Source organism: Natrix helvetica (assembly GCF_964273705.1).
Source record: "Natrix helvetica genome assembly, chromosome: 1".
NCBI lineage: Eukaryota > Metazoa > Chordata > Lepidosauria > Squamata > Natricidae > Natrix > Natrix helvetica.
Window position 1 is genome coordinate 346,074,279 of NC_138548.1, and position 26,259 is coordinate 346,100,537.

At 44.2% G+C, this 26,259-nt stretch overlaps 1 protein-coding gene across 1 annotated transcript; it reads right to left on the reverse strand.

The window, feature by feature from the left end:
• Nucleotides 1–3,756: 3,756 nt before the first annotated feature.
• LOC309396334 (killer cell lectin-like receptor subfamily B member 1B allele A) lies at nucleotides 3,757–17,809 on the reverse strand. The gene is made up of 6 exons (XM_081961392.1): nucleotides 17,713–17,809; nucleotides 11,857–11,955; nucleotides 8,199–8,366; nucleotides 5,534–5,688; nucleotides 5,044–5,150; nucleotides 3,757–4,146 (listed from the first exon to the last, which is right to left on the reverse strand). The coding sequence occupies exons 1-6, from the start codon at nucleotides 17,804–17,806 to the stop codon at nucleotides 4,035–4,037; spliced, it is 735 nt and encodes a 244-aa protein (XP_081817518.1). The 5' UTR covers nucleotides 17,807–17,809; the 3' UTR covers nucleotides 3,757–4,034.
• Nucleotides 17,810–26,259: the final 8,450 nt, after the last annotated feature.

Sequence of the window (26,259 nt, forward strand, 5' to 3'; positions counted from 1 at the left end):
GAGACAGAAGCAGTTGAGAGATAAAAGGCATTGGCAGTTGGTTTTATTTGCACAAAACAAACAAAAGCTCTGATAAGAAGCAAATGCATGCCAGGTGTCCAAAGATGAAAAAAGCCATTAATATTGGAAGCCAGTGTTTCCAGGAAAGAAAAAGTGAAAGTGATTTTTTTTTTTTAAAAAAAAAGCTCCACAGGTTTGGAAATGATGTTTAATGGTGTGTGTGTGTGTGTGTGTGTGTGTGTGTGTGTGTGTGTGTGTTTTGATCATTTCCAAGACCTGGGGAGAGGATGAGACCCTCTAATAACAATAACAAAAAGGCCTTTTTCAAACAAAACAAAACAGAAGATTCGGAAAATGGAGCTCATTGGCTTTTGGAAAGCTTCCTGAAATAATACAACCAGGTTTGGCTAATACTCCTTACTCTTCCCATCCCCAAACATGCAAATAATACACACACACACACACACACACACACACACACACACACCAGCAGCAGCAGCAGATCCAATCTGTGCAATTTGGGCGTCCTCCTAGATGCCCGGCTGTCCATGGATGACCATGTAACAGCCGTGGCAAGGGGGGCGTTCCATCAGGTCCGCCTGATGCGCCAATTGCGCCCCTTATTGGACCGGGATGCCCTACGCACAGTCACCCATGCGCTAGTGACGTCTCGCCTGGACTACTGCAATGCTCTCTACATGGGGCTTCCCTTGAGATGCACTCGGAGACTACAGTTGGTCCAGAACGCGGCCGCGCGGGTGATTATGGGGAGGACTAGATACTCCCCTGTAACACCTCTCCTGCGCGAGCTGCACTGGCTTCCTGTGGTCTACCGAGTGCGTTTCAAGGTTTTGATTATGATCTTTAAAGCGCTTCATGGCTCAGGACCTAGTTACATGCAGGATCCCATCCTGCCCCACACATCCCTACGACCAATTCGCTCACACAGAGAGGGACTTCTCCGGGTGCCGTCCACCAAACAGTGTCGGGGGGCGACACCCAGGAGCAGAGCCTTCTCTGTGATGGGCCCAGCCCTGTGGAATGACCTCCCCCGTGACATCAGGATTATTTCCGATCTCCGCTCCTTCCGTGTACAGTTGAAGACCCACCTCTTTTAATTATCTGGCCTGGCTCAACCGTAATTTTTTCGTATTCCCCGACTGTCTTTTAAATTTTAAATTTTTATTGTATATTGGGTTTTATTATTGGGGTATGTTAATGGTTTTAATTGTCTAAATGTTGTAATTTATTACCTCCTCCGTGCATGTATGTCTTTGTATATATGTATGTTTATGTGTTTGTACACACGTGTTATGTTTTATATGTTCTAGTGTACGCCGCCCCGAGTCCTGCCTGGAAAGGGAGCGGCTAATAAATTCAATATTATTATTATTATTATTATTAATCTGGTAGAGCCAACCCTCCAACCAATGCTTACCTAGCAAAAAGGGTGACAAGCATCCCATTCAGTTGATATCTGAGCCCCCCCCCCCGCCCCAACTCTCATACCTGACATCATCCCTGTGAAAATAAGATCATCGCCCACTTTGACGGGCCCTGAAGACATGGTTTTGCCAGCGAGCCTGGGGACCCCAGGGTGATACAGAGCCCATCAAGTGGTTGCTTGGTTTGATTGCTGTCTCCAGGGCGATTTGTTGGGCTTTTATTTCCATAAAGCCTCCCAGTGTCTGAACTGAGTGGTGAAATAAATTTTCCTAATAAATAAAATACTAGATATTCTTATAGGGGCTTTTTTAGGCACAAAACTAAGTTCCTACTGTTCAGAAAATGACAGGCTTTATAGACTTCTCAGGATACAGGAAGAGTTTATTTGGCAGCCAGGTTCAGAAAGCTAGCCCATGGCTAACATTGCAAATTCTGAACAACCTTCATTATCGAAGCACGCATTCTTATACATTCTCAAAAGCAGCGCAACACGGAAATACTTAACTCATTTCTTATTGATTATTTTGGGGGGAAAGCCTTATTAAGGAGATGGGGGTCTTACTTCTCCTTTTGTTACAGGTATGGACTACGTGTCATTAACGAAGTTTATTTGAACCTTGTGGTTTGGACTTTTGACATAGGGACGTTGGCTAGAACATCTTGTGGTTGAAGGCTGATGACATTTTCCTGTCCCTTTAAGCAAGCTTCTAATTGTCCCTTTTATGCCACGTCTTCATTCTTATATTTTAATCCATATTTTATTCTACTTTACTACAATGTCATCCTCTTACATGTGTGACATGCATGACAAACAGTTTGCAAGTGGTATATCCATGCCTCTTCAAATAGACCATGTGCTGACTTATTACAACCATGATTGCAACCAGAATTTCAGTCACTAAGCCATGCAGTTATTAAATAAGTTCACTTGACTTTTAATACCTGCTTTGCTATAGTTGTTAATCAAATCACCATGACTGTTAAGTGATTCTGGCTTCCCCCATTGACTTTGCTTGCTGAAAGCCCCCAGGGAGAGTTGCCAGGGACCCAAATGTTGATAATAGGACTATGGGATACAGTAATGATCGCAAGTATGAGGACCAGTCACTTTTTTCAGTAATGTTGTAACTTCAAACAGTTGTTAAACGGTTGTAAGTCAAGGACTTGCCCTTTTTTTATAATGGAGGAGGACAATAATTAATTGGAAGACAGTAATTAAGAATCCTGGTTTTCATGGCTAGCCAGTGGAGAGGGCTGATGGGGAATTAAGTGTTTCCAACCTGATTTTATAGGCCTGTCCACAAAAAGGCTTTCTCAGTCACTGAAATTAACAGGGGAAGAGTAAGAAAGAGGGAAGTTGGGAGGCATAAAATAGATGCAGTAAAAACTATTGCAACATCTCTAAAGGTAACCACAGCTTTTTCTTTCTTTCTTTTTTGACATGCTATATTTAAAAATGCAAGCATAACTTGTTCTTTTTCATTGAATGCACTAGGTTTTTAAAGTAATGGAGTAGGGACATGCACATCTTATTTATGGGCTCATGTATTTGCTAGGGATCCCACAAAAGAGAAGGACCAGGGGAGACATGATAGCAGGGTTCCAATATTTGAGGGGATCTGGCAGGTCAGGATGGGGGGTGGGGTTCATCAATAGCAGTCTCCCAATATCTGAGGGGCTGCCCCAGAGAGGAAGAGGTCAACCTATTTTTCCAAAACGCCTGAAAGGCCAGACAAGGAACAATGGATGGAAACTGACCAAGGAGAGATTCAACCTAGAAATAAGGAGAAACTTTCTGACAGTGAGAACAGTCAACCAATGGAACAGCTTTGCCTTCAGAAGTGGTGGGAGCTTCATCACTGGAAGCTTTCAAGAAGAGACTGGACTGCCATCTGTCAGAAATGGTGTAGGGCCGTGTTGGTGAACCTATGGAACGTGTGCCAGAAGCGGCATGCAGAGCCATCCCGCATGGGATGCGTGGTCTCACTGGCTCCTCTTCTGTGTTTCTGTGCCCAAACATGTGCCAGTAAGCTGGTCTTCATGCGTGCAGGAGCACCAAAACCTGGAAGAGCAGGGTTCTGTTGCACCTACATGCGCCAGCGCCCAACCTTCTGGGTTTCCGGTGAGTGCATGCATAATGGCCCGCTGTTCATTGGGCACATGCCGGAAACTGGAAGTTTGGCTTCCGGCGCACGCATACACGACAGAATGCTGCTTTTCCAGGTTTTGGTGCTCCCACACATTCCAGGTGGATGGTTTTGTGTGCCATTTCCAGCACACAATGACGTAAAAGGATAGCCTTCACTAGTGTAGGTTCTCCTGTGTTTATTTGGGGGGGGGGGGGTTGGAATAGATGACCTACAAGGTCCCTTCCAACTCTGTTAATCTGTATCTGTAAAATCTTCTTCATTTTGAAGTCGCTTCCTTTTATGCGCCTTTTCTCATCTGCAACAGGCTGGCATAAGGATTTAGCAGTTGTTTGCTCAGATAGCACCCCTTTGCTCTGGGGTGGAAGAGCCATTGCTGAAAAAGGCAGCCAACATTTACAGGACGGGGAGGGGGGCGTTTTAAATTCTGCATGCAAATCCTCAAATTAATACAGATGGTTTCTGACAAATCCAGGCAAGCTCTGTACTGCACAAATCAGAGGCAATTCCCTTCTTTCTTATAATACCGCAGGCAGCTGTTAAGGGTCGGGACCTATGAAGGGAAAGAGAAAATACTTTCAGTTTAGGAAAAAGAGTAAACAAGAGTCACCTGTTTCATCAATAGAGACACCTGCCTTCTACAATCCTGTCCCTCCCTCTCCCTCCAAACCCCCCCCTCTCTCACACACACAGAAACTTATGAGGTGTAGGGTGGTGGGGTATGGTGGGCTGGGAAGCAGGCCCAAGATCTGCATGAACCCCAAGGGGCAGGACGTGGAGTATGGGTTGCCTCAGATGGCAGAGAAGGCTTTGGGGGCTCAGAACAGACCTTCTACTATGTCTCCCATGGCCTCCCCCAAGACCCCCAAGGCACCCCATGCTCCACTTAATGGATTATGCATTTGTTTAATGACAGCATAGGAAAGAACAGGAATGTGGGGTTGTAAGTTTACTAGTTTAATAGAAAGAAGGACTAGGGGAGACATGATAGCAGTGTTCCAATATCTCAGGGGTTGCCACAAAGAAGAGGGAGTCAAGCTATTTTCCAAGGCACCTGAGGGTAGAACAAGAAGCAATGGGTGGAAACTAATCAAGGAGAGAAGCAACCTAGAACTGAGGAGAAATTTCCTGACAGTTAGAACAATTAATCAGTGGAACAGCTTGCCTCCAAAAGTTATGAATGCCCCAACACTGGAAGTCTTTAAGAAGATGTTGGATAGCCATTTGTCTGAAGGTATAGGGTTTCCTGCCTAGGCAGGGGGTTGGACTAGAAGACCTCCAAGGTCCCTTCCAACTCTGCTATTGTATTGTATTGTACTGTAAGTAATACGATCATGTGGATGTTTTAGTCAATACTTGGACATTATCCATACATCTCTCTCTCTTTTACTTTGTTCTGCAAAGAATATTACATCCAAAAGATTCCTTCCATTGATATTTGAATACTCACATTGTTTGGTTCAATGGTGAGCCATTGATCCACATCCACTTCTCCTCTGGCAATTGGAATCTGAGCCCAATCCATGAATCCAAGTTTGTTTTGCTCTGGATGAATTCCTATAAAATATCATTTAATTTTCATTATAAGCATGGCTGTTGGAATCCCTAACCATGCCCTTTTATTGAAGTTGCGTTAAATTCCTCCGAATGAATTGTGCCTCTGATACAGTGAGGTACTTTAATGTGTGGATTCCCCCTTCCCTCTTGTTATCCTTCAGGTAGAAAAGAATGGAATAGATGACAATTAAACATTGAAGATCAATAGACACAATCATGAGAGAAAGTCCCTACTATGTATTAATTCGAGTGATGCCACTTTCTCTGAAGTATCAACTGAAGCCTGCTGGTAAACGTTAGCCCAGCCACTGCAATTTTTCTAATTAAAATTAAAATTAAAAATAGGTAAAGTAAGAAACTTCACCTGCAACAAATTCTTTTACCTGCTGTCCTGTATTAGAAATCACTAACAGCTGAGATCCTTTTGCTGCACAGTCCCTGTAGCTTTGTATCCAGGGCAAGATTGAAGTGGAAATCCAATAGCATTTGTCCTCGTATGGATGCCACATCCTAGGGCACACATTGCAGGATCTATTCTCTAAGAAGGTAAACAAATCTTTTTAAAAATCAGGTTCAGATGGTTGATGCCTGAAGGAATGTTAATATTCTGGGAGGATACAAGAGTTAGAATCAACACAACCGTGGAGGCTCAGGCCTTTATGGAAAAACACAAAGTACTCCTAGATAAATCCGATGATCCTATACCAGACATACAGGACACGGGAGGGGCCGGAGCCCTGCTGGTGGGGGGAGAAGGGGCAATACCAAGAAAACTCAGATCACAAAAATGAGCAAGAAAATCTGCTTGTTATAAATTGATTGAAATTATTATTTGAATTTATATGCTGACAAAATATTATTATTTAGTATTAAACTAATCTATGTATAAATGAAAATTATGAGTACGGGGAAGGACACCTCCTACATATGGTGACTGCCATAATTTGTAACCTATTCCACCACCCCTTTCCTTTTCATTTTTTAAAAAACCAATAAAACTTTGTTTAAAAAAAATCTTTTTAAAAATCCCATTATTGAGTCTGCCTTTGTACCTCAATAACTGTCTGGCTTGTCACAGCAACCAAACAGGACAGGTACAGACTTCAACAGATAGTTAGGACTGCAGAAAAATAAATAAATAACTGCAACCAGCTTGCCTTCCTGTCAAGGCTGATTTGCTCCGCACTTTTTCACTTTTGCTCTGCACTTTTCCTAGCAGCCAGACAGCAGGGAGAGGGGAGGAATAATTGGAAGGTATAAGTGGCTGGGAAGGAATTGAGCAATTCATGTGCACCCCCTGTAGCCTGGGAGAATCTCTACACCTCAAGCCCAAACAATGAGAGTCTTCTGAGTAGAACAGACAATGTCACACACACAAAAGAGATTGCATGGATTGGTGGATAATGAACAGTGGGTGGCTTGGGAGGGGGGAAAGGTATTTTAAAGATGCAGTTTTTTTGCACGAAAAGTCACAACCGCCTTTGCTTTCTACTGTTCCTATATGGGTCTATTAGTAAAGTTATGCTCTTGGTAAAATAATGCGCCAGGAGTTTCTTGTTGTTGCTTATGCCAATGGGACATGGTTGACACTTCCATTGAGAACCTGTATATATTGCACAAACCAGAAAGAGGAAATATCTACAGACACCTCACATCCTGGACATAAACAGTTTCAACTTTTCCCCTCAGGATGCTGCTATAGGGCATTGTGTGCCAAAATGACTAGATACAAAGATAGTTTTTCCCCATGCCATCCCTTTGCCGAACACCTAATTCCCATAGCACTGTCTTAGGCCTAAAAATATTCATCCATGTGGTATCCATTGGCTGTATGACTATAATCCTTTTCATCTTGTCATCTTTCTCATCTTCCCATCCTTCCTACTACCTTCTCCTATTGGTATATTATGATTTATTATGTTGTTTGTATCTGATGATTAATGATTGTAACTATGATTTATGACCTGTCACCTGGTTGTTTATATGTACCCTGAAAGCTTATAGCCCCGAGACAAATTCCTTGTGTGTCCAATCACACTTGGGCAATAAAGAATAAAGAAGAATAAAGAAAGAGTTTGTAATTAAGTGTACTGGTGTTTTTCAAGCCCTTTACAGCAATGTTATTTTGAAAGGTGAGAAAGGATACCATTTAAATTTGTATTGCTTAGGGTCATTTATTCATTCAATTTTAGTATGCCTTTGAATAGGTTTTCATTTTAAATGAGAAATCATTGGACCTATTTATAACTGTGAGGTAAATGGTTCTCCAAGTTGTAATGGAGAACCAGTTTCGCTAGGTCCAAGGAAAGGGTCTCGAATCCATGGCTTAATGTGCCTGTAGGCATGGAGATCCCTCACCACTGGAGATGTTCTGTGGGGCTAGGTAAACAGGTAAAGGTTCCCCTCGCACATATGTGCTAGTCGTTCCTGACTCTAGGGGGTGGTACTCATCTCCATTACAAAGCTGAGGAGCCAGCACTGTCAAAAGACGTCTCCATGGTCATGTGGCCAGAATGACTAAAAGCCAAAGGCGCAACGAACGCTGTTACCTTCCCACCAAAGTGGTCCCAATTTTTCTACCTGCTTTTTTACATGCTTTCGAACTGCTAGGTTGGTAGAAGCTGGGACAAGTAACAGGAGCTCACTCCGTTATGTGGCGCTAGGGATTTGAACCGCTGAACTGCTGACCTTCTGGTCGACAAACTCAGTGTCTTAGCCACTGAGCCCCCACGTCCTCCATTTTATCTTCACCTGAACTCTGAACTACATCAAAAGAGCCATGAGGTTTCTTTCTCTTTCTGAGTTTGGTGACTCCCTCAAGGCTAAACAGTTCATCGCTGCCTAAGGGTCAGTAGACCCTACTCTACTTGAAGTAGATAGTTTTGAGAAAGAGACAGGAGAAGCACAAAGAGCTATTAGACTTCAGAGGAAAAGCAGAAAATATGGTCATGATGGAAAAATAAAGATGACAGACCTACTGTGGGATAATAATTTCTGAGAAAGTGGAGCATGGGTCACAGGAAGGTTTGAACTCAAAATAGACATTACCTTTAAGTGTATCTGTAGCGTTACACAAATGTTGCCTTACACAAGACCTGAAGGCTTGTAATTGGCCATTTGTTTCTGTTTCAAGGTGATTGCACTGATGTGTATTTGGAATTCCAGTCATTTCCTCTGGTTTTTGTGGGCTTCTGTTTCTCGCACTGCAACCCGGGTCTATAAAAGAATTCACCAGAGTGTACAGTACAGTTACATAATTAGAACTATGCAATATCTCTGATGTTCTATTCTGCTCCAATATGAGAATTGGTTGTGCAGTTACTTTTTCATCACTGTCCTAACTGAGGACAATCACCTGATTAGAAAGAGTGCCCCATTCTTCAGGATTGCAAAAGATCAATTTTCCTTCTCATACAAACCTACAATCCTGTTCATTCCTGTTGAGGTATAAAAAGGAACTCAGTTTTATTTCAACACATAGATTTTGGTTTTAATATTTTTCCCTTTCCTCTTTTAAACAGAATAAGGGAGTTGAAAGAGACCTTGGAGGTCTTCTACTCCAACCTCCTGCTCGCTCAAGAGACCCTGTACCAGGGGTGGGTTGCTGCCGGTTTGGCCCAGTTCGGCTAAACTGGTAGTGGTGGCAGGGGGAGGCTCCTCCCACTCGCCTGGACGCTTCTGTGCATGTGCAGAAGCGTTGAGCATGCACGCGGGAGCACAAACAAACCAGTAGTAAACAGGTGAGCAACCCACCACTGCCCCATACCATTTGTGACTATTCTACCTCTTCTTAAAAGCCTCCAGTGATGGGACACCCACAACTTTTGAAGTCAAGCTGTTCCATTTTTTTTTTTCTTAGTTCTAGGTTGAAACTCTCCTTGATCCATTGTTTCCTGTCTTGCTTTCAGGTGCGTTGGAAAATAGATTGATCCCCTCTTCTTTGTGGCAGTCCCTCAAATATTGGAACGCTGCAGAGCATGTCCTTCTATTTTGCCCTATGTATAGCGCGGACAGATCTAGGTTACTGTCTCTTCCTGAAATCGTCCCTTCTGATCCTGATGGCTGTGATTTGTTTGTGCATTGCCTTGGGGATGTCTCCTCGTACATCACCTCTCAGGTTTCCAGGTTTTTCTTGAGAGCTGTGACCACTAGAGGAGAGAGCTGTAACCTCCCTTAGTTGGGCTTTTGGTGACTGGCTGCTGTGTCTCTTTTGTACTGTTCGTGTTTTGGTCTGTGACTGTAAATAAAGTATTATTATATCACCCGTGGTCTTCCTTTTCACTACACTGCCATATCCAATTCCTGCAACTTCATATATTTTAGCCTCCAGCCCCCTAATCAGTTTGTCAACCAGTTACAAATCCATCTGGTAGTGATCCTGTGTATCCCACATTTTTCTAGCTTACCAAGGAGTAGGCTGTGGTCTATTTTGATTTGTGGATAATTGTCCATTGAATTGAAAGGATATGGTTAGGCTTATAAGATCAGAATAACACAGTAACAAAGTTGGAAGGGACCTTTGTGGTTTTCTAGTCCAATCACCTGGTCAAGCAGGAGACCCTATTCCATTTCGAACAAATGGTTGTCCAATCTTAGATTAGGGGACTGGAGACTAAAACATATGAAGAACGGTTGCAGGAACTGGGTATGTTTAGCTTAAGAGAAAGAAGGACTAGGGGAGACATGATAGCAGTGTTCCAATATCTCAGAGGCTGCCACAAAGAAGAGGGAGTCAAACTATTCTCCAAAGCACCTGAGGGTAGAACAAGAAGCAATGAGTGGAAACTAATCAAGGAGAGAAGCAACTTAGAACTGAGGAGAAATTTCCTGATAGTTAGAACAATTAATCAGTGGAACAGCTTGCCTCCAGAAATTGTGAATGCCCCAACACTGGAAGTCTTTAAGAAGATGTTGGATAGCTATTTGTCTGAAACGGGATAGGGTTTCCTGCCTAGGCAGGGGGTTGGACTAGAAGACCTCAAAGGTCCCTTCCAACTCTACTATTGTATTGTATTGTAATCTCTTCTAAATGCCTCCAGTGACAACTTCTGAAGATAAGCTGTTCCACCAATTAATTGTTCTAACTATCAGCAAATTTCTCCTTATTTGTAGGTTGGTTCTATCCACTTCTTGTGCTGACTTCAAATTGAGAATAGGTTGACACACACACACACACCCTTCTTTGTAGCAGGTCCTTAGATATTTGAACATTGTTAACATGTCATCCCTAGTCCTTCTTTAGATTAAAGTAGACATACCCCATTTCTACAACTGTTCTTCGTATGTTTTTTAACCTTCAGTCTCCTAGTCATCTTTGATGCTCTTTTCTGTACTCTGTCTAGGGTCTCAACATCCTTTTCATATCATAGTGAACAAAACTGATGCAGTATTCCAAGTGTGGTCTTACTAAGGCATTATAAAGTGGTACTAAGACTTCATGTGTTCTTGATTCTATCCCTGTGTTCTATCTCTCCTAGGACAGCATTGGTTTTTTGGGGCAGCTGAAGCACACTGCTGGCTCACATTTAAGTGATTGGTCACCAGGTCTCCATGATCCCTCTCACAGTTATTACTATTGAGCAGGTTCCACCTATTCGATACCTGTGCATTTGTATTTTCTTAACATTGAATTTCAATTTGTTACATAGGGTGCCATGTTCCAATCTGTTGTGAATCTTCTGTATTTTGAGCCTATCTTCTGGAGTGTTGGCTATTCCTGCCAACTTGGTGTCATCTACAATTTTGATGAATTCTCCTTCTATCCGCTTGTCTACATTGTTTATGAAGATATTAAAAGCACTGGGCCTTGCACACAGACACTCCCACTTACTTCCCTCTATGTAGATGCAGTTCCATTAAAGACTACACATTGCATGTGATTTGTCAGCTACTTACTAATGCGTCAAGTGGTGATGCTGTCTAATCCACTTTTTATTTTATTTTATCAAGTAATGGGTTATGGTCAGGAGTGGGTTCCTGCCTGTTCTAACCTCTTCTATAGAAGAGGTTCCACAAATCTACAGTACCGTTTAGAACCGGTTCCAGCTCCCTCCCCCCGCCCATCTGCACATCCTCAAGATGAAGAGAGAGAGGAGGAATTTTGGGAGTTGAAGTCCACAAGGCTTAAAGCTGTCAAGTTTGAACACCCCTGGGTTTTTTTTCCCTAAAGGGTTAGGGGTGCAAGGGTCTTGTAACTTGACAGCTTTAAGACTTGCGTGCTTCAAATGCCAGAGTTTCTGAGCCAACATTTTGGTTGCTAAGCAAGAGCGTTGTTAAGTGAGTTTCACCACATTTTACAAGTTGGCCACGCCCACTCAGTCACATGGCTGGCAAGCCACTCCCACCCAGTAACATGGCCGGCAAGCCACTCCCACCCAGTAACATGGCTGGCAAGCCACTCCCAAAGCAGGCCACACCTACAGAAGAGTTTCTAAATTAATTTGAAACCCACCACTGGTTATGGTCTACTTTATCAATTGCCTTACCCATGATCTGGGTAATGAAACTTCTGCAAGAAAACAACCAAACTCAGAGAGCACCAAAGATCCCTCATTTCAACCCTGAGCTACAATGATTCCTTGTGATCAAAGCTGCTTCAGCTACACTTCTATGAGAAGCAATGCTTTTAATTGTTGATTCAAAAGCTCAGTACATTTGATTCTTATTCATGGAGGGTCATCATGCTCTCTGCTCCTACAATACTCACCATAAACTCCTATCAGTATCATGGCCACTATCAAGAGAACATTCCCAGCACAGGAAACCCACAGAACAATCCAATGCCAATGGGGGCTTAATCGATGATCTGCAACATCAAGCAAAAATGGTTTCCTTGGCTTTCCAGTGTTTGACACATGTGATATTCCAAGCCTTCATTAAGTACATTCTCACTTCCTTGTATTTCATTCAAAGGGATCTGAACTACATCCACTCTTACTAGAGAGGAGAAACTCTGGGAGATAAGTGGCTCCCAAATAACCTGGTCTTATCAACATACATAACACACATAGCTGTACAGCACACATCATATAATTATAACAAAAGTAGTAGAGAACTGGCAGAGATTAAAGAAGAACAAAAAGGGGCTCAGAAGAAGATAGAGAGGAAAATCCCTATTTAGTGCCTTTTGATTAAAGATCCTGCAAGAGATAGGAATGGATGAACAACAGACATTTAAAACAATGTGTCACTCCAGCCATATAAACCTTTAATTTAATTTAATTTAATTTAATTTAATTTAATTTATTAAACTTCTAGACCGCCCCCTCTCCCCGAAGGGACTCGGGGCGGTGTACAGGTACAAATTTAAAAACCATACACTCGAGCAGTAGTGGGTTCTGGCCAGCTTTACTGCCGGTTTGCTCGTATGTGTGTGCTGGATGTGTGCTGTGGGTACATGCACAGTTCAATTAAAATTGCTGTGCGCATGCGCAGAATCCAAAAACAAGATGGTGGCGGTGACGGTGGTGACCAGGGAACTGGTTCAGGGGCATGGCAGGCCTGGGTCGCTGCCGGTTCCATCGACCCATGCCGCCATACCACTACCAGTTCGGCCAAACCAGGCCAAACCGGTTGGAACCCATCTCTGCTTTAGAGGGAATAACTGGCAGCTCTTAGGATTTTATCTGTAAAACCGCAGGAGAATAAAATGTGCATATCTCTTACCACAAAGCAGATAAATACAGAACAATTCTATTCAAATAGCCCTTGATAAGAGGGAGGAGCCAACATCACGATGATACGGACGTGCGGTCTCGATGCTCCAAGACCGCAGCCGATACTTTTGCTGCTGGGTGGTCCAATCGGACCTAAACCGTCCCACAGAGACAGTGAACAGGAAGAATACGTCTTGCTGATCTCAGGGACATCACAAAGTCCCTGATGGATCCAAGAGAAGTTCTTCAAGCCGGCGACAAAAAATCCAGTCATTAGGCTGATGAAGTCGGGGCGGCTCCAAAACGGAAGGATACGGAGAGAGAAAGTGTTTCCAGCTGGTGAGGAATTTTTGCTGTTTTAAAAGAGACTGTCTATAAAAAACCTAAAGTTAATTTAAATTTGAGAACAAAAGAAATAAGCGGCGGAATTAAGCTTTGAATGGTTTTGGACAGTGGGTTATCTTACTTTTTAAATGCTATATTCATGGACAGAATTTATGCAAGCCTTTTAAAATGAATGGATTAAGTTTTCTTCTAATTTTTTTCTTTTATTATTATTCTTTGAAACCTGTTGACTAAAATTGTCCTTCTTCTCTACTGCAGGTGTGTTTCTCCCTTTCTTCTTTAACTCATTCAAGAATTTGACTTTTTTTAAACTTGGAATATAAAAAAAGATACAAAAGGAAACAAAGAAAATTGTAACAACAGAGGGAAAGAAAAACACTGCTGCTCGGAGGCTGGAGGTTTGTGTATTGGAAACAAATACTCTTACTTTCCTCACTGATTATTCTGACTTGGCACTTCAAGGTCTCACTGTTTGTTTATAGAGAGTGATAAGAAGAAAAACATACAGATGTTCCTTTGAAGTATATCTTTAACCAGAGAAAAGTGAAAATGAGACCTTATTGTGCATTTATGCTTAATTTTGTAAAAACCTTCCAAGCCAGAGCAGCAGTGTTTGTCAGCTGGAGATAATGGCACAACTTCTATAGCAGATAGAAATTTTAAGCCTGCAAAAGATATTGTTAGAAATTCAGAAATTATCAAATACATTTGAGAGAATGGAGAAGAAGTTGGAAAACCTAGAGCATCTAACAGTAAAATATGATGAAGAAGTTGGAGATGTTTATCAAGTGGAAAAAGTGGAGATTAGAGTCCTAAAAACTGAAGAGGAAAATGATCATAAAGAAATTAAATCCGCTGATATTTATAGTGATTGGTTTGTGTCTGGAAATGGAAAGAGTGGAACATTGAAAGAGGAATTAAATGGAAGGGAACTCTACCCCAGATGGCAAGATACAGAAGAAGAAAAAACAAAAGAATTTATGGATTTAAAGAGAGAAATTTTATTAGCAACATCATTGATAACACTACTGACAATTTAAGATAAGATGATTAAGGAAACAGAAGAAGGGCATCGAAATTACACGAGAGACTTAATAAGCAATGAGTTGCTAAGAGGAGTCCATACAGATTTGATTAAGGAGATTATTAGAGGACTGATACCACAAATGGCAGAAGACATGAGACTAATAATAATAATAATAAATATTTATTTCTTAGCCGCACCCTCTCCCGAAGGACTCGGGGCGGCGTACAACAAAACATAGGAAATAAATATATCGACATACATATAACAAAACATATACCATGACATATATACGACATATACAAGGAGGAGGTGAACTGATAGATAAAAACAAGTAAAAACACAATGTTTAAAAACCCCTAAATAAATTGAATATAATTAAAATACCCCAAATAAAAACCCGTCAGGAGCGATATAGTTGGATCAAAGTTGAGCCAGGCCAGCAACTTGAAAAAGGTGGGTCTTGAGCTTTACACGAAAGGAGCGGAGGTCAGAGGTATTCCTAATATCCGGGGGGAGGTCATTCCACAGGGCTGGGCCCGCCACAGAGAAGGCTCTACTCCTAGGCGCCGCCCCTCGACACTGTCTGGTGGACGGCACCTGGAGGAGGCCCTCTCTGTGCGAGCGGATTGGTCGCAGGGATGTATGGGGCAGAATACGATCCCGCAAGTAACTAGGTCCTAAGCCATGGAGCGCTTTAAAGATTGTTATCAAAACCTTGAAACGCACCCGATAGACCACAGGAAGCCAGTGCAGCTCGCGCAGGAATGGTGTCACATGGGAGTACCTAGTACTCCCCATAATTACCCGCGCGGCTGCGTTCTGGACCAACTGTAGCCTCCGGGTGCATTTCAAGGGAAGCCCCATGTAGAGAGCGTTACAGTAGTCCAAGCGAGACGTCACCAGCGCATGAGTGACTGTGCGTAAGGCATCCCGGTCCAGTAGGGGGCGCAATTGGCGCACCAGGCGAACCTGGTGGAACGCCCCCCTTGCCACGGCTGTCACATGGTCATCCATGGACAGCCGGGCATCCAGGAGGACGCCCAAATTGCGCGCCCGCTCCACGGGGTCAAGTTGAATGCCCCCGATGGCCAATGATGGAATTAATTGGCTGAACCGGGGAGCCGGTACCCACAGCCACTCCATCTTGGAGGGGTTGAGTTTGAGTCGGTTGTCATCCATCCAGATCCGTACGGCTTCCACACACCGGGACATCACTTCGATGGCCTCGTTGGGGTGGTTCGGGGTGGAAAAGTACAGCTGAGTATCATCAGCGTACAGATGGTATCCCACCCCGAAACCACGGATGATCTCACCCAGCGGCTTCATATATGTGTTGAACAGGAGTGGCGAGAGGACCGACCCCTGTGGCACCCCACAAGTAAGGGGGCGTAGGGTCGACCTCTCCTCCCCTGCCAACACACGCTGCGTCCGGCCAGAAAGGTAGGAGCCGAACCACCGCAAAACGGTGCCCCGGACCTCCAACCCCTCCAGCCGGCTCAGCAGGATACCATGGTCGATGGTATCAAAAGCCGCCGAGAGGTCTAATAGGACCAGGATAGAGGAACAACCTCTGTCTCTGGCCCTCCAGAGATCATCCACCAACGCGACCAAGGCCGTCTCCGTGCTGTGACCGGGGCGGAAGCCGGACTGGCGCGGGTCTAGATAATCATTTTCCTCCAGATGCCGTGGAAACTGGTAGGCCACCACACTCTCTACAACCTTCGCCAAAAAGGGAAGGTTGGAGACAGGACGATAATTGGCCAGCTCCAAAGGATCCAGGGAAGGTTTCTTGAGCAAGGGTCTCACCACCGCCTCTTTCAAGGCGGCCGGGAGAGACCCCTCGCTCAGCGAGGCATTCACTAGGTCCAAGAGCCAGTCTCGTGTAACCTCCCAGGATGCCAGTACAAGCCAGGAGGGGCACGGGTCCAATAAACATGTGGTGGCTCGCAGTCGTCCACGCATTCTGTCCAAATCCTCGATGGCAACCAAGTCAAACTCCTCCCAGGTCGATTCCTCAAGACTCGCCACGGACGTCTCCATTGGACCACTAACAGGGACCCAATCCTTCTGAATTTGAGCGATTTTATCCTGCAGACTGTTTTTCTACTGGAAAGATACAGATTGATAGATAGAAGTGTATAATTTAAAACTAGTTAAACTTAGTGAAATTTAGTGACAATAGATATAGTCAAATAAATAATTGACAATGATAATTATATACATATGTATTGTTATGATAAGTAATAATTGGATATGAATATTGAATGGTACCCATGAAAGGAAAATTAGAAATCTTTTTGGTTATATATAAAGGCTAATAAAAAAGAACTAAGTTAAATTTAGTTAAGTTTTGATTATTAGGGGGGGAAATGTTATGATACAGGATACAGTCAAATAAAGGAGGGATAATAATAACACACACGCACACACACACACACACACACACACATATGTATGGGTACAACATAAGGAAACTGGATGTAAATTGTAAACAGTGATTTGGAAAGGAGGATTAGAAATTTTTGTTACTAAATATTATGGATATTTAGCTAGAATACGCCATAAGGATTCAGTGTTATTGGAGGATTTTAGAAATAGCAAATGAAATGCCAGTATGTGGTTATATATTAAATCTTGGCATATTTTATGATGAAGGACGTTTAAACAATTATAGTCAAATGAAAATGGAGCTATGATGATGGTAACATGTATAAATATCTGAGTTAAAATACTTGAGTTAATATGAATTATGGTTGATGACTGTGGAAGAGATGCATGAAAGTCTTTTGTAACCAACTGATACACTTTCTACAGTATGTAAAGAAGGAGGATTCTTTGTGTTGCGTTTGTTTTGAAAATTAAAAATAAATTTAAAAATTATTTAAAAAGATAGCCCTTGATAACTAGCTCCATTGGATTCCTACAAGTTTGTTTTTTTAAAAAATGCACCTTGCCAGTGAACCTTCACATTTCATGCATGGTAGAGAAATGCATCCAGTTTTTTTGAAAACACTAAGGACTGAAGTGCTCTATGTCACCGAGACCATCAAGGACCTCCAAGCTGAGACTAACTTTGGTACGGTTACTTGGGAAGAAAGGCAACTGCAAGACATCCAGTCCAAAGACTTCCTTCTGTTTTCTATATGAGAAGATGCAATAAATCAGATCCAGTCCTATGCGTGATATTTTGGATAGTGTAATTGCTTCTGTTACTGTGATCATTATTACATGATATCTTATAGTTTCTCTACAAGCTAAACGTAGCATATGTAGTGAACCTCCCTCTGTTACCTGCACAGTAATAAATCCCCAGAGAGAAATTAAGCTGGGACATATTGTGACTGGATCAAAGTCACCGAGGAAGCTGTGCAACCAAGTGGCAACTTAAATTTGGATCCTCATCTGCACCCCTACCTCCTATGTGGGCTTCTATTTTCACTTACTGTACATGCCCATTACAACAACTGGAATGGAGTGTTATTCAGAAAATGTGTCGCTTTTCTCAGAAAGGCTGTCCTGAAATAAATGAACTTACCTGCCTGTTGAACAACATCCAATTTTGTGCTTCTTCTTTTGGGTGTGGCATATACAGAAGATATGATGTTTTCATAGACTAGACCGGCTTCCATGGTCAACTGCAACCTCAAATAAATGGGCTTGTATATAACTGAGACGTTTTTAATATGCCTGCATATGACTAACGGAAGTGTTGTTGATCTGTATTACGTAAGTGTACAGTTGTGGTTATATCCTCCTACAATGAAAGGAGAAAAATATCTGGTTCTATAGTTCTTCTGTAGTTTATTTCCAGACAACAGGGCAAATGAAGCTAAGAAGCACTGTTGCAATTTAAAAAGGAAGCTAAGATAAAAAGTTTGCAGTTTCTTTTGCTATATTTGTGCTGTCAAACCATCAAAGACCTTGAAGGTCTTTTAGTTCAATACCCTGCTCAAGCAGGAGACACTATACCTGTGATGGCAACCTATGGCACGCGTGCCACAAGTGGCACGCGGAGCCATTTGTCAGGGCATGCGAGGCGCTGCCCTGTCAGCTGGTCAGCGCACATGCGTGCGCTGGCCAGCTAAGTTCACCTTTTTAAAAGCTATTTTTCGCCTTCCCCAGGCTCCAGAGGCTTTATAGGAGCCTGGGGAGGGCGAAAAAAGCCTCCCCTGCCCCCCGGAGGCTTCAGGGTCCGTCCCTGAAGCCTTCGGAACGCTTAAAACCACCCTCCGAGCAAACGGGAAGTGACTTCCGGTTTGCTCGGAGGGTGGTTTTAAGCGCTCCGAAGGCTTCAGGGACCATCCGAGGCTTCCCTGGTGCCTTCAGAACGCTTAAAACGACCTTCCGAGCAACCCGGAAGTCACTTCCGGTTTGCTCAGAGGGTGGTTTTAAGCGTTCCGAAGGCTTCAGGGAAGCCTCTGGACAGTCCCTGAAGCCTCCGGAGGGCCTCCAGGGCGTCGGGGGAGGCTCTTTTCACCCTCCCCAGGCTCCTATAAAGCCCCTGGAGCATGGGGAGGGCAAAAAAACATGTAAAAATGGGGGGGCACACGTTTTGCGCGCATGCGCACTGGGGGGGGTCACGCGTTGTATTATGGGTGAGGCACGCCCGTACTCGACTCCCCTGCGCTCCCCCCTCTTGTGGCACGCAAGCCAAAAAAGGTTCGCCATCACTGCCCTATACCATTTCAGACAAGTCTGGGAATCGTAAAAACCCTTAAATGCCTTCAATGCCTTCTTTTTCTTTTTACTTGCGAAAAGGTGTACAATGTCTCCTATTCCTCCATTCCTTTATTTTTACCTAAAGTGTTATTTTTTTCTTATGTGGGAAGGAGGCTCATTTCCCAGCCTGCAGGTCAGGACTGGGTGGGCCTGTGTCATTGGGCACTTGTCCTTTCTATATTCCCTGTCTTCTACACAAATGAGTCCATCAACACAACTTAAATGGGAACTATTTTCTGGTTGTGAGAGCGACGTGACACTCTTATCCAAAACAGAAATCCTTAATAGGCCAGGGGAATCAACAGATGGGGCTTCTCCCCATCAAGCCAAAAGAAACTACATTTGCTAAGGACGCTTGCGCAAAACCTCTGTTAGTTGGATATTCTGAGAATTGCAGTCCTCACGTAACTGGAGATCACCAATGAAGAGATGTACGATGGCTGCTTAACCATGTAATTTTACCTCTGACACAATCTATATTGGATTTATCAGACCAGCCCTGCGTTGGTCAGATTATGGCAGCCATTGTATAGAAGCTGTTTTTCAGATCTTTCTGTCAGTAATGAAGTGACACTGTTAGATATTTGCTACAGATATAATGGTTTCCACCAAGGTCCTCTGTTCCGGCGGGAACAGAGGTTTAATCTCATTGGTCGAAGGATCTGACAGCTCCCTATAAAAGGGCTGCTGTCAGACTCAACCTTCACTTGATTGCACATACTTGTTCTGTTACAATAAAGAGCTGTTGTTGCCTTTAGCCTTGTCTGCCTTTCCATTACCCGATCTAACACTGGCAACAAGGATGGGATTGGAAGGCAACTAGGTGAACCAAAAAGAGCGTAGCAATCCAGCAAGTAAATCCAGCCCGGAGCTCAGCGCGGCTTTGAGTAGCCCTTTTTTAGCAGCAAACTCAAAACGCCCTCAGACCACAAGATGGTCATGCACACCCCACCGATTCCATATGACCCAGTCACCGAACACTGGGAATCGTATATGCTGAGGCTTGAAGAACATATTCTTCTTCCCCAGATACCAGATGAAACCAGAACAATGTTGGAAGGTAAATAACAATGATGGAGCTAACAGAAGCACTTAAGAAACAAAATAATGGAAAGGCTCCGGGACCGGATGGATTACCAGTGGAATTCTCCAAAACTTTTGAAGAATCTTCGTCTCTCCCACTCTTAGAAGTTATGAATGAAGTGATGTCTGAAAGTAGAATACCTAAATCATGGTCAAAAGCATATATTACATTGCTACCCAAAGAGGAGACTGATTTAACACAAACCAAGAATTATAGACCAATCTCTTTATTAAATTCAGACTATAAGTTATTTGCATCTATATTAGCAGAGAGACTTAAAAAGTACTTAAATAGTTTTATCCACTCTGATCTAAATGGCTTTTTACCAAAGAGACAAATTAAAGATAATATGAGAATGATTTTGAATACTTTGGAATACTATGAGGCTCCCAAGCCATCTAACCACGTCCGCTGGCACGAATGTAACATTTGCAACCAGAAGGAGGGCGAATCAATCAACGAGTACGTTGTAGTGCTACGAAAGGCCGCAGCATACTGCGAGTTCCGAGACCTGAACGAACTTATTCTTGATTGCATCATATGCGGTGTGCGGGACATAAATTTACAGAGGAGGTTACTTGTCAAATCTAACCTCACTCTACAAATTTCCTTGGATGAAGCCAGGGCATCAGAATCAGTCATCAAGTTGACAGAAACCCTGCAGCACCAAAGCACTCCACAAGACGCGTGAAATAGCACACTCATACATCGTGAGGCTGCAGAGGCCGAGAGCTCAGAAGGTGAAGAAGATGACAGCTGCCACATGTGCAGTAGCTGCACCAAGCCGGCGTGCAAATTCAAACAGCATTTCCTGCCTTGCGCTAGCTGTGGAGGAGACTATGCCAGATCGGTTTGCCGTTTCCACTACGCTACCTGCCAGCGCTGCGAGCGAAAGGGGCATATCACCAAGGTTTGCCTAAGCGAGCTCCCCATGACGACCTGGTAGCCAAGAAGCTGACCTAACTGCCAGCAGAGGCCCAACCAAGGGGCATGGCAGAAGCCACCACAGCGCTCAGAGTGTGACACCAGAGTCACCTACCACATCTCAATCGCCAAGTCCGCATTAAGCGGCCAAAAAAGCTGAAGGTCACAGTCCTCATTGAGAGCTCTCCATGTGAGATGGAGAGTGACACGGGGTCATCACTGACCATCATGCCGTGGTCTACACTCAAGCGGGCTATCCCTAGCCTGCAGAAGAAGCATCTTCGCGCCCCTGACATCTGCCTTCGCGATTATCAGGGGAACCGGGTCCCTTCCGGATGCAATTCAAATACTACAGCGGCCAGTTCCCAGTGATGGTGGTCAGCGGGGACCTGCAGAGCCTCCTGGGGCTTGACTACTTTGAAGCCCTGGGCCTAGAAATGACCGGTATCAACACCTTGAAAGACGAAAGCGCTGAGGCCATTTTTAAGGAGTTCAAGGATATCTTTGGCACCAGTCTGGGTAAGTATGTGGGGACTCCAATCTCTTATAATTTGAACCCCAACATAGCCCCCATAAGGCTAAAGCCCAAGAGAGTACCATTCGCTCTCTTCCCCAAAATTGATCTGGAAATTGACAAGCTTGTAGGGCAGGGAATCCTAGAGCCAGTTGATCACGCATGCTGGGAGACCCCTATAGTGACACCTGTCAAATCTGACATGTCTGTCTGCATCTGCGTGGACTACAAATGCAAAATCAATAAAGTGTTACAACAAAGCGCTTACCCTGTACCCATTGTACAGTGTTTATTACATTCTTTAGTCCCCGGCAAAGTATTCACTAAATTGGACATGGCGCAGGCATACCAACAATTGCTTGTAGATGGCGCTACAATGGAGGCCCAAACCATTGTGTCGCACAGGGGTGCATTCAAATGTAACCGCCTGCAATTTGGAGTTAGTATCGCCCCTGGACTGTTCCAAAGCATCATGGAACGGATTTTGCAGAGGATTACAGGAGTCGTCCCCTATTTTGATGACATTTTGGTATCGGCTGCAAATGAGGTGCAACTTTTCAAACATTTATGAACCGTTTTGACCAGAATTAGAGACAAGGGCCTCTGTCTCAAAAAAGAAAAATGCCAAATTAATGTGCCAAGGGTTGAATTCTTAGGGTACCTAATCGACAGATCTGGGATTCACCCGACCATGAAAAAAATTAAAGCAATCCAGGATGCCCCTACACCTCGCAATCAAACCGAGCTGCAGGTGTTCCTCGGGCTCCTTAATTTCAACAGTGTCTTTCTTAAACAGAAAGCCACCATTGCTGAGCCCTTACACTGTCTCCTGGCAAAGAATGTGAAGTGCCCCTGGGGCAGAGCCGAAGCAGCCGCATTTGCCGTGGTCAAAATACTTCTCTCAGCAGACACGTTCCTGGTGCAGTACAACCAGACTCTACCAAGCTGAGCGGAACTACAGCCAGCTGGACCGTGAGGCTTTGGCTGCAGTGGCCGGAATAAAAAGGCTCCATGAATACCTCTATAGCTGTGATTTTGAACTTATTACGGACCACAAATCTCTACTGGGCTTGCTGATTGAGGACCGACCTACTCCTGAGTCACTATCACCGCAGATGACCAGATGGACTATCTTCCTAGCGGCTTACACCTATCGTCTTGTACACCGACCAGGCTCCACTTTGGGGCATGCCGATGCTTTGAGTCGCTACCCGCTGCCAAAACTTCTTGCAGACCCTACCCCCGAGATGCCAGTCCTTCTTATTGACTGCTTAGAGACTGGTCGTATCTTGTTAGTGACATTGCCCGCCACTCTGCAAAAGACTCCACCATCAAACAAATTTTGAACTGGGGGTGGAAGGGGTGGCCCAAGGGGCCTGTTGGGTCTGAATTCAAAATGTACTATTGTAAGAGAGATGAATTGTCTGTTATTAATGGCTGTTTGCTGTGGGGGGACCGGGTCGTTGTTCCACCCAAATTGCGCATTGCAGTATTAGAGGCTTTACATATAGGGCATCCTGGAATTGTCAGGATGAAGTCTTTGGCCAGGAGTTACGTGTGGTGGCCTAACATGGACAGGGAGATCGAAGAATGGGTGGCTACCTGCACACCGTGCCAGGAGTCCGGACCAGCTCCCCCAGAGGAGCCCGCTAAGGAGTGAGAACGACCTCAAGTACCGTGATCTAGGGTGCACATTGACTTTGCTGGCCCAGTTCATGGCCAGACATTCCTAGTAGTTGTGGACACCTACTCAAAATGGCTAGAGGTAGTCCTGATGACCTTCACTACGGCAGAAGCGGTCGTTAAGGTACTACAGAGACCTTTCTCCACACACGGCCTGCCCGATGTGCTGGACTCTGACAATGGGCCCCAATTCACAACCATGCAATTCGAGACCTTCTTAGTAGCTCAGGAAATCAGGCATGCCCTGGTCATACCATTCCATCCGGCCTCCAATGGTCAGGCTGAGAGAATGATGAGATCTGCAAAAGAGGCCCTATCCAGGATGGGCCCAGGAGATTGGCAAACATGGATTGACCATTATCTCTTAATTCAACATATCAGGCCAAGTGCCACTACAGTGAGAAGCCCCTCCGGCTAATGTCCCACTTTGACCGGCTACACCCAAACTATTCTGCCGCATCACCCCCAGACTCCACAAGCAAAATTTGGAACTTTAGAATGGGGGATTCAGTTTATGCCCACAACTACGCTGGGGGAACTCTGTGGGATTTACTTCTCCTCTCTATCCAGCAGAAGGACACCCAATTATTTTGGCAAATTGCTGCCAGCTCTTTGCCGGGCCATCGGGAACTTCCTCTATGCTGCATCTCTAACAGAGACTGGGAAAACCATTTCTTGGCAATTTACCAGGCGTCAGCAAGTTCAACCGTGCCTGACCCACAGCTGTCTCCTGTAGCCCCTGACTGGCAACCTGTGACCCATGCTGAGATCACCGAGTTTATCTCCGAACTTAAGTCAGGCAAAGCTCCTGGCCCTGATGCTATTCCCCCTGATCTGCTAAAATCCAACCCTGAATGGTGGATTCCTCTTTTGGCAAGACTCTTTACATATATTAATTCCTCTGGCAGAGTACCTTCCTCCTGGAGCTTAGCAATTATTGTGCCAGTTTTTAAACGAGGAAATAGAAACAACCCAGCTGACTATCATCCCATAAGCCTGCTCTCCATTATTGGGAAACTGTATGCCAAATACCTCCATCGCAGACTCCTCACTTGGGTTGAGGAATCCAATATCATTGGTCCTGAACAAATTGGGTTTAAAGCGGGCTGTGCCACACTAGATCACTGCTTTGCCCTAGCGTACCTGGTCGACAAATATACCACTATACCAGGTGGCAAACTCTTCACTGCTTTCATTGACCTAAAGTCAGCATTTGACTCAGTCCCTAGGGGTTTGTTGTGATCAAAACTGCTTAAAAGTTCTATTGACAGACGTTTGTTGTTCTTCTTTTTTTTTTTAAACAAAGTTTTATTGGTTTTTTGGTGTTTTACAAAAGGAAAAGGTATGGGGAAAGTTACAAATTGTGGCAGCCGCAAACTGCAGTAGGTATACCCCCCCTCCAGACTCATGGTGTACATTTGCATAGCATTCAAATATTACATAATAACAAATAGTCAGTGTGATAAGTTCATTAATAATTTCAATCAATTTATGTAATGTGGATTTTCTTGCTTATTTGTGTGATCTGAGCTTTCTTGATGTCACCCCTTCTCCCCCCGCTGGCAGTGCTCCGGCCCCTGCCGTGTCTTGTGTATCTGCTGGAATGTCTGGTTTTTCTAGGAGTAGTTTATTTTTTTCCATAAAGGCCTGCGCCTCTATGGGTGTATTAATTCTGACTCTTGTCTCCTCCCAGAATATTAACATACCTTCAGGCAGAAACCAACGAAACCACACCCCCTTCTGGTATAATTTATTCGCCAATTGCGAATAATATTTTCTTTTCTCCCTCACTTTCTTGGGGATCTGTTTCAGTATGGTTATCTCCTTATCTTTGTATGTCAGGGCTTGTCCCCTTTGTGTATTCAGAATTTCATCTCTTGTGCTTTTCCTAAGAAATTTAATGTGTACCTCCCTAGGGACATTGTGTGTTCTAGCAAAAGCGGAGTTCACTCTATAAACCAGGTCTATTTCCCACCCCATCTGTTGTTTTTCTTTCTGAATATACTCAGCCAAGATAGTTGTCATGATGTCCCTTATATTTTCATCATCTGTCTCCATCACATTTTGAAACCTAAGATAAAAGGACATTCTCTCAAACTCTATTTTCATTTGCTGGGTGTCAAGCTCTTTGTTTCCCTTCTGCACGCCCTCCACCCCCCCTCATCTCAGCCGCCCCCTGCTCCAAGAGATCCAGTCTCTGTGAGTTCTTATTAATTTTTTCCTGGTTCCCTCTAATTTCTTCTTTCATCTCCTTCAGTTGTTGCTTTATTTCCTCTTGTCCCTGTAAAATTTGCTGAAACATTTGATGAAACTCCAAGTCCGTAGTTTTAACTTGTTTAAAGGCTGTCAATGTTGATTGTGTGCTCGGGCTTGAGGTTGCAGATGTCGGGGCAGAGGCAGCAAAGCCAGACTTTCCAGGAGGTGGTCTTTTAGATGTCATTGTTAGTAATAAAGGGTCCAGTCAGTATAGAGAAGAATCAGTCAGAGTGGTAGAGCAGCCAAGGGAGTCCGGGGGGTAGAGAGACCAGGCACAAGGGAACTCTCTAAACACCCTGGCAGGGAACAGACGTTTTTCACTCCAGAAAGTCCAAAAACAAACAATCCACAAGAGAATTGTCCAAATAACACGGAGACAAAGACCGGAAGCCTGAAGCTAAGAGGTGGAGTCAAATTCACTTTTCATGAAGACAACGGAAGTGTGCCATCTTGCCCTGCCAACTTCGGGTACTGAGGCAGCAAATAAAGTTTTCAAGATTCAAAGTTCCCAAGGCTTCCAGATCCCATTGTCTTAAAACCTAACGGTTTAAATCTGAAGATCCATTTAGTTGGAGTGTGACCTCTTTGGTTGGCTCTCCCCCTCCTCCTTCCCTTGGGGCTATGAGCACTTTTGTTTCTAGCCGCTTGTCCGAGGGGGGGGGGAAGTCCCCCTCCCCTCCAGCCGCACCTCTCCAAATTAGCCAAAAATTCCAATTAACACCACTGACAAGTTTTAGGGTTGGTAATAGGTATGAAGGGTGTCTACACCTCACCGCATCGCCGCCGCATCCTTCAGCTTTCTTTTTTTTCTTCCGGACAGTCTCGCAGCGAAGACGCTTCAGCGCGTCTCCCCTTCGCGCTCCTCGGTGCCTGGAGTGAAGCGAGAGCCCCCCGACGGCAGC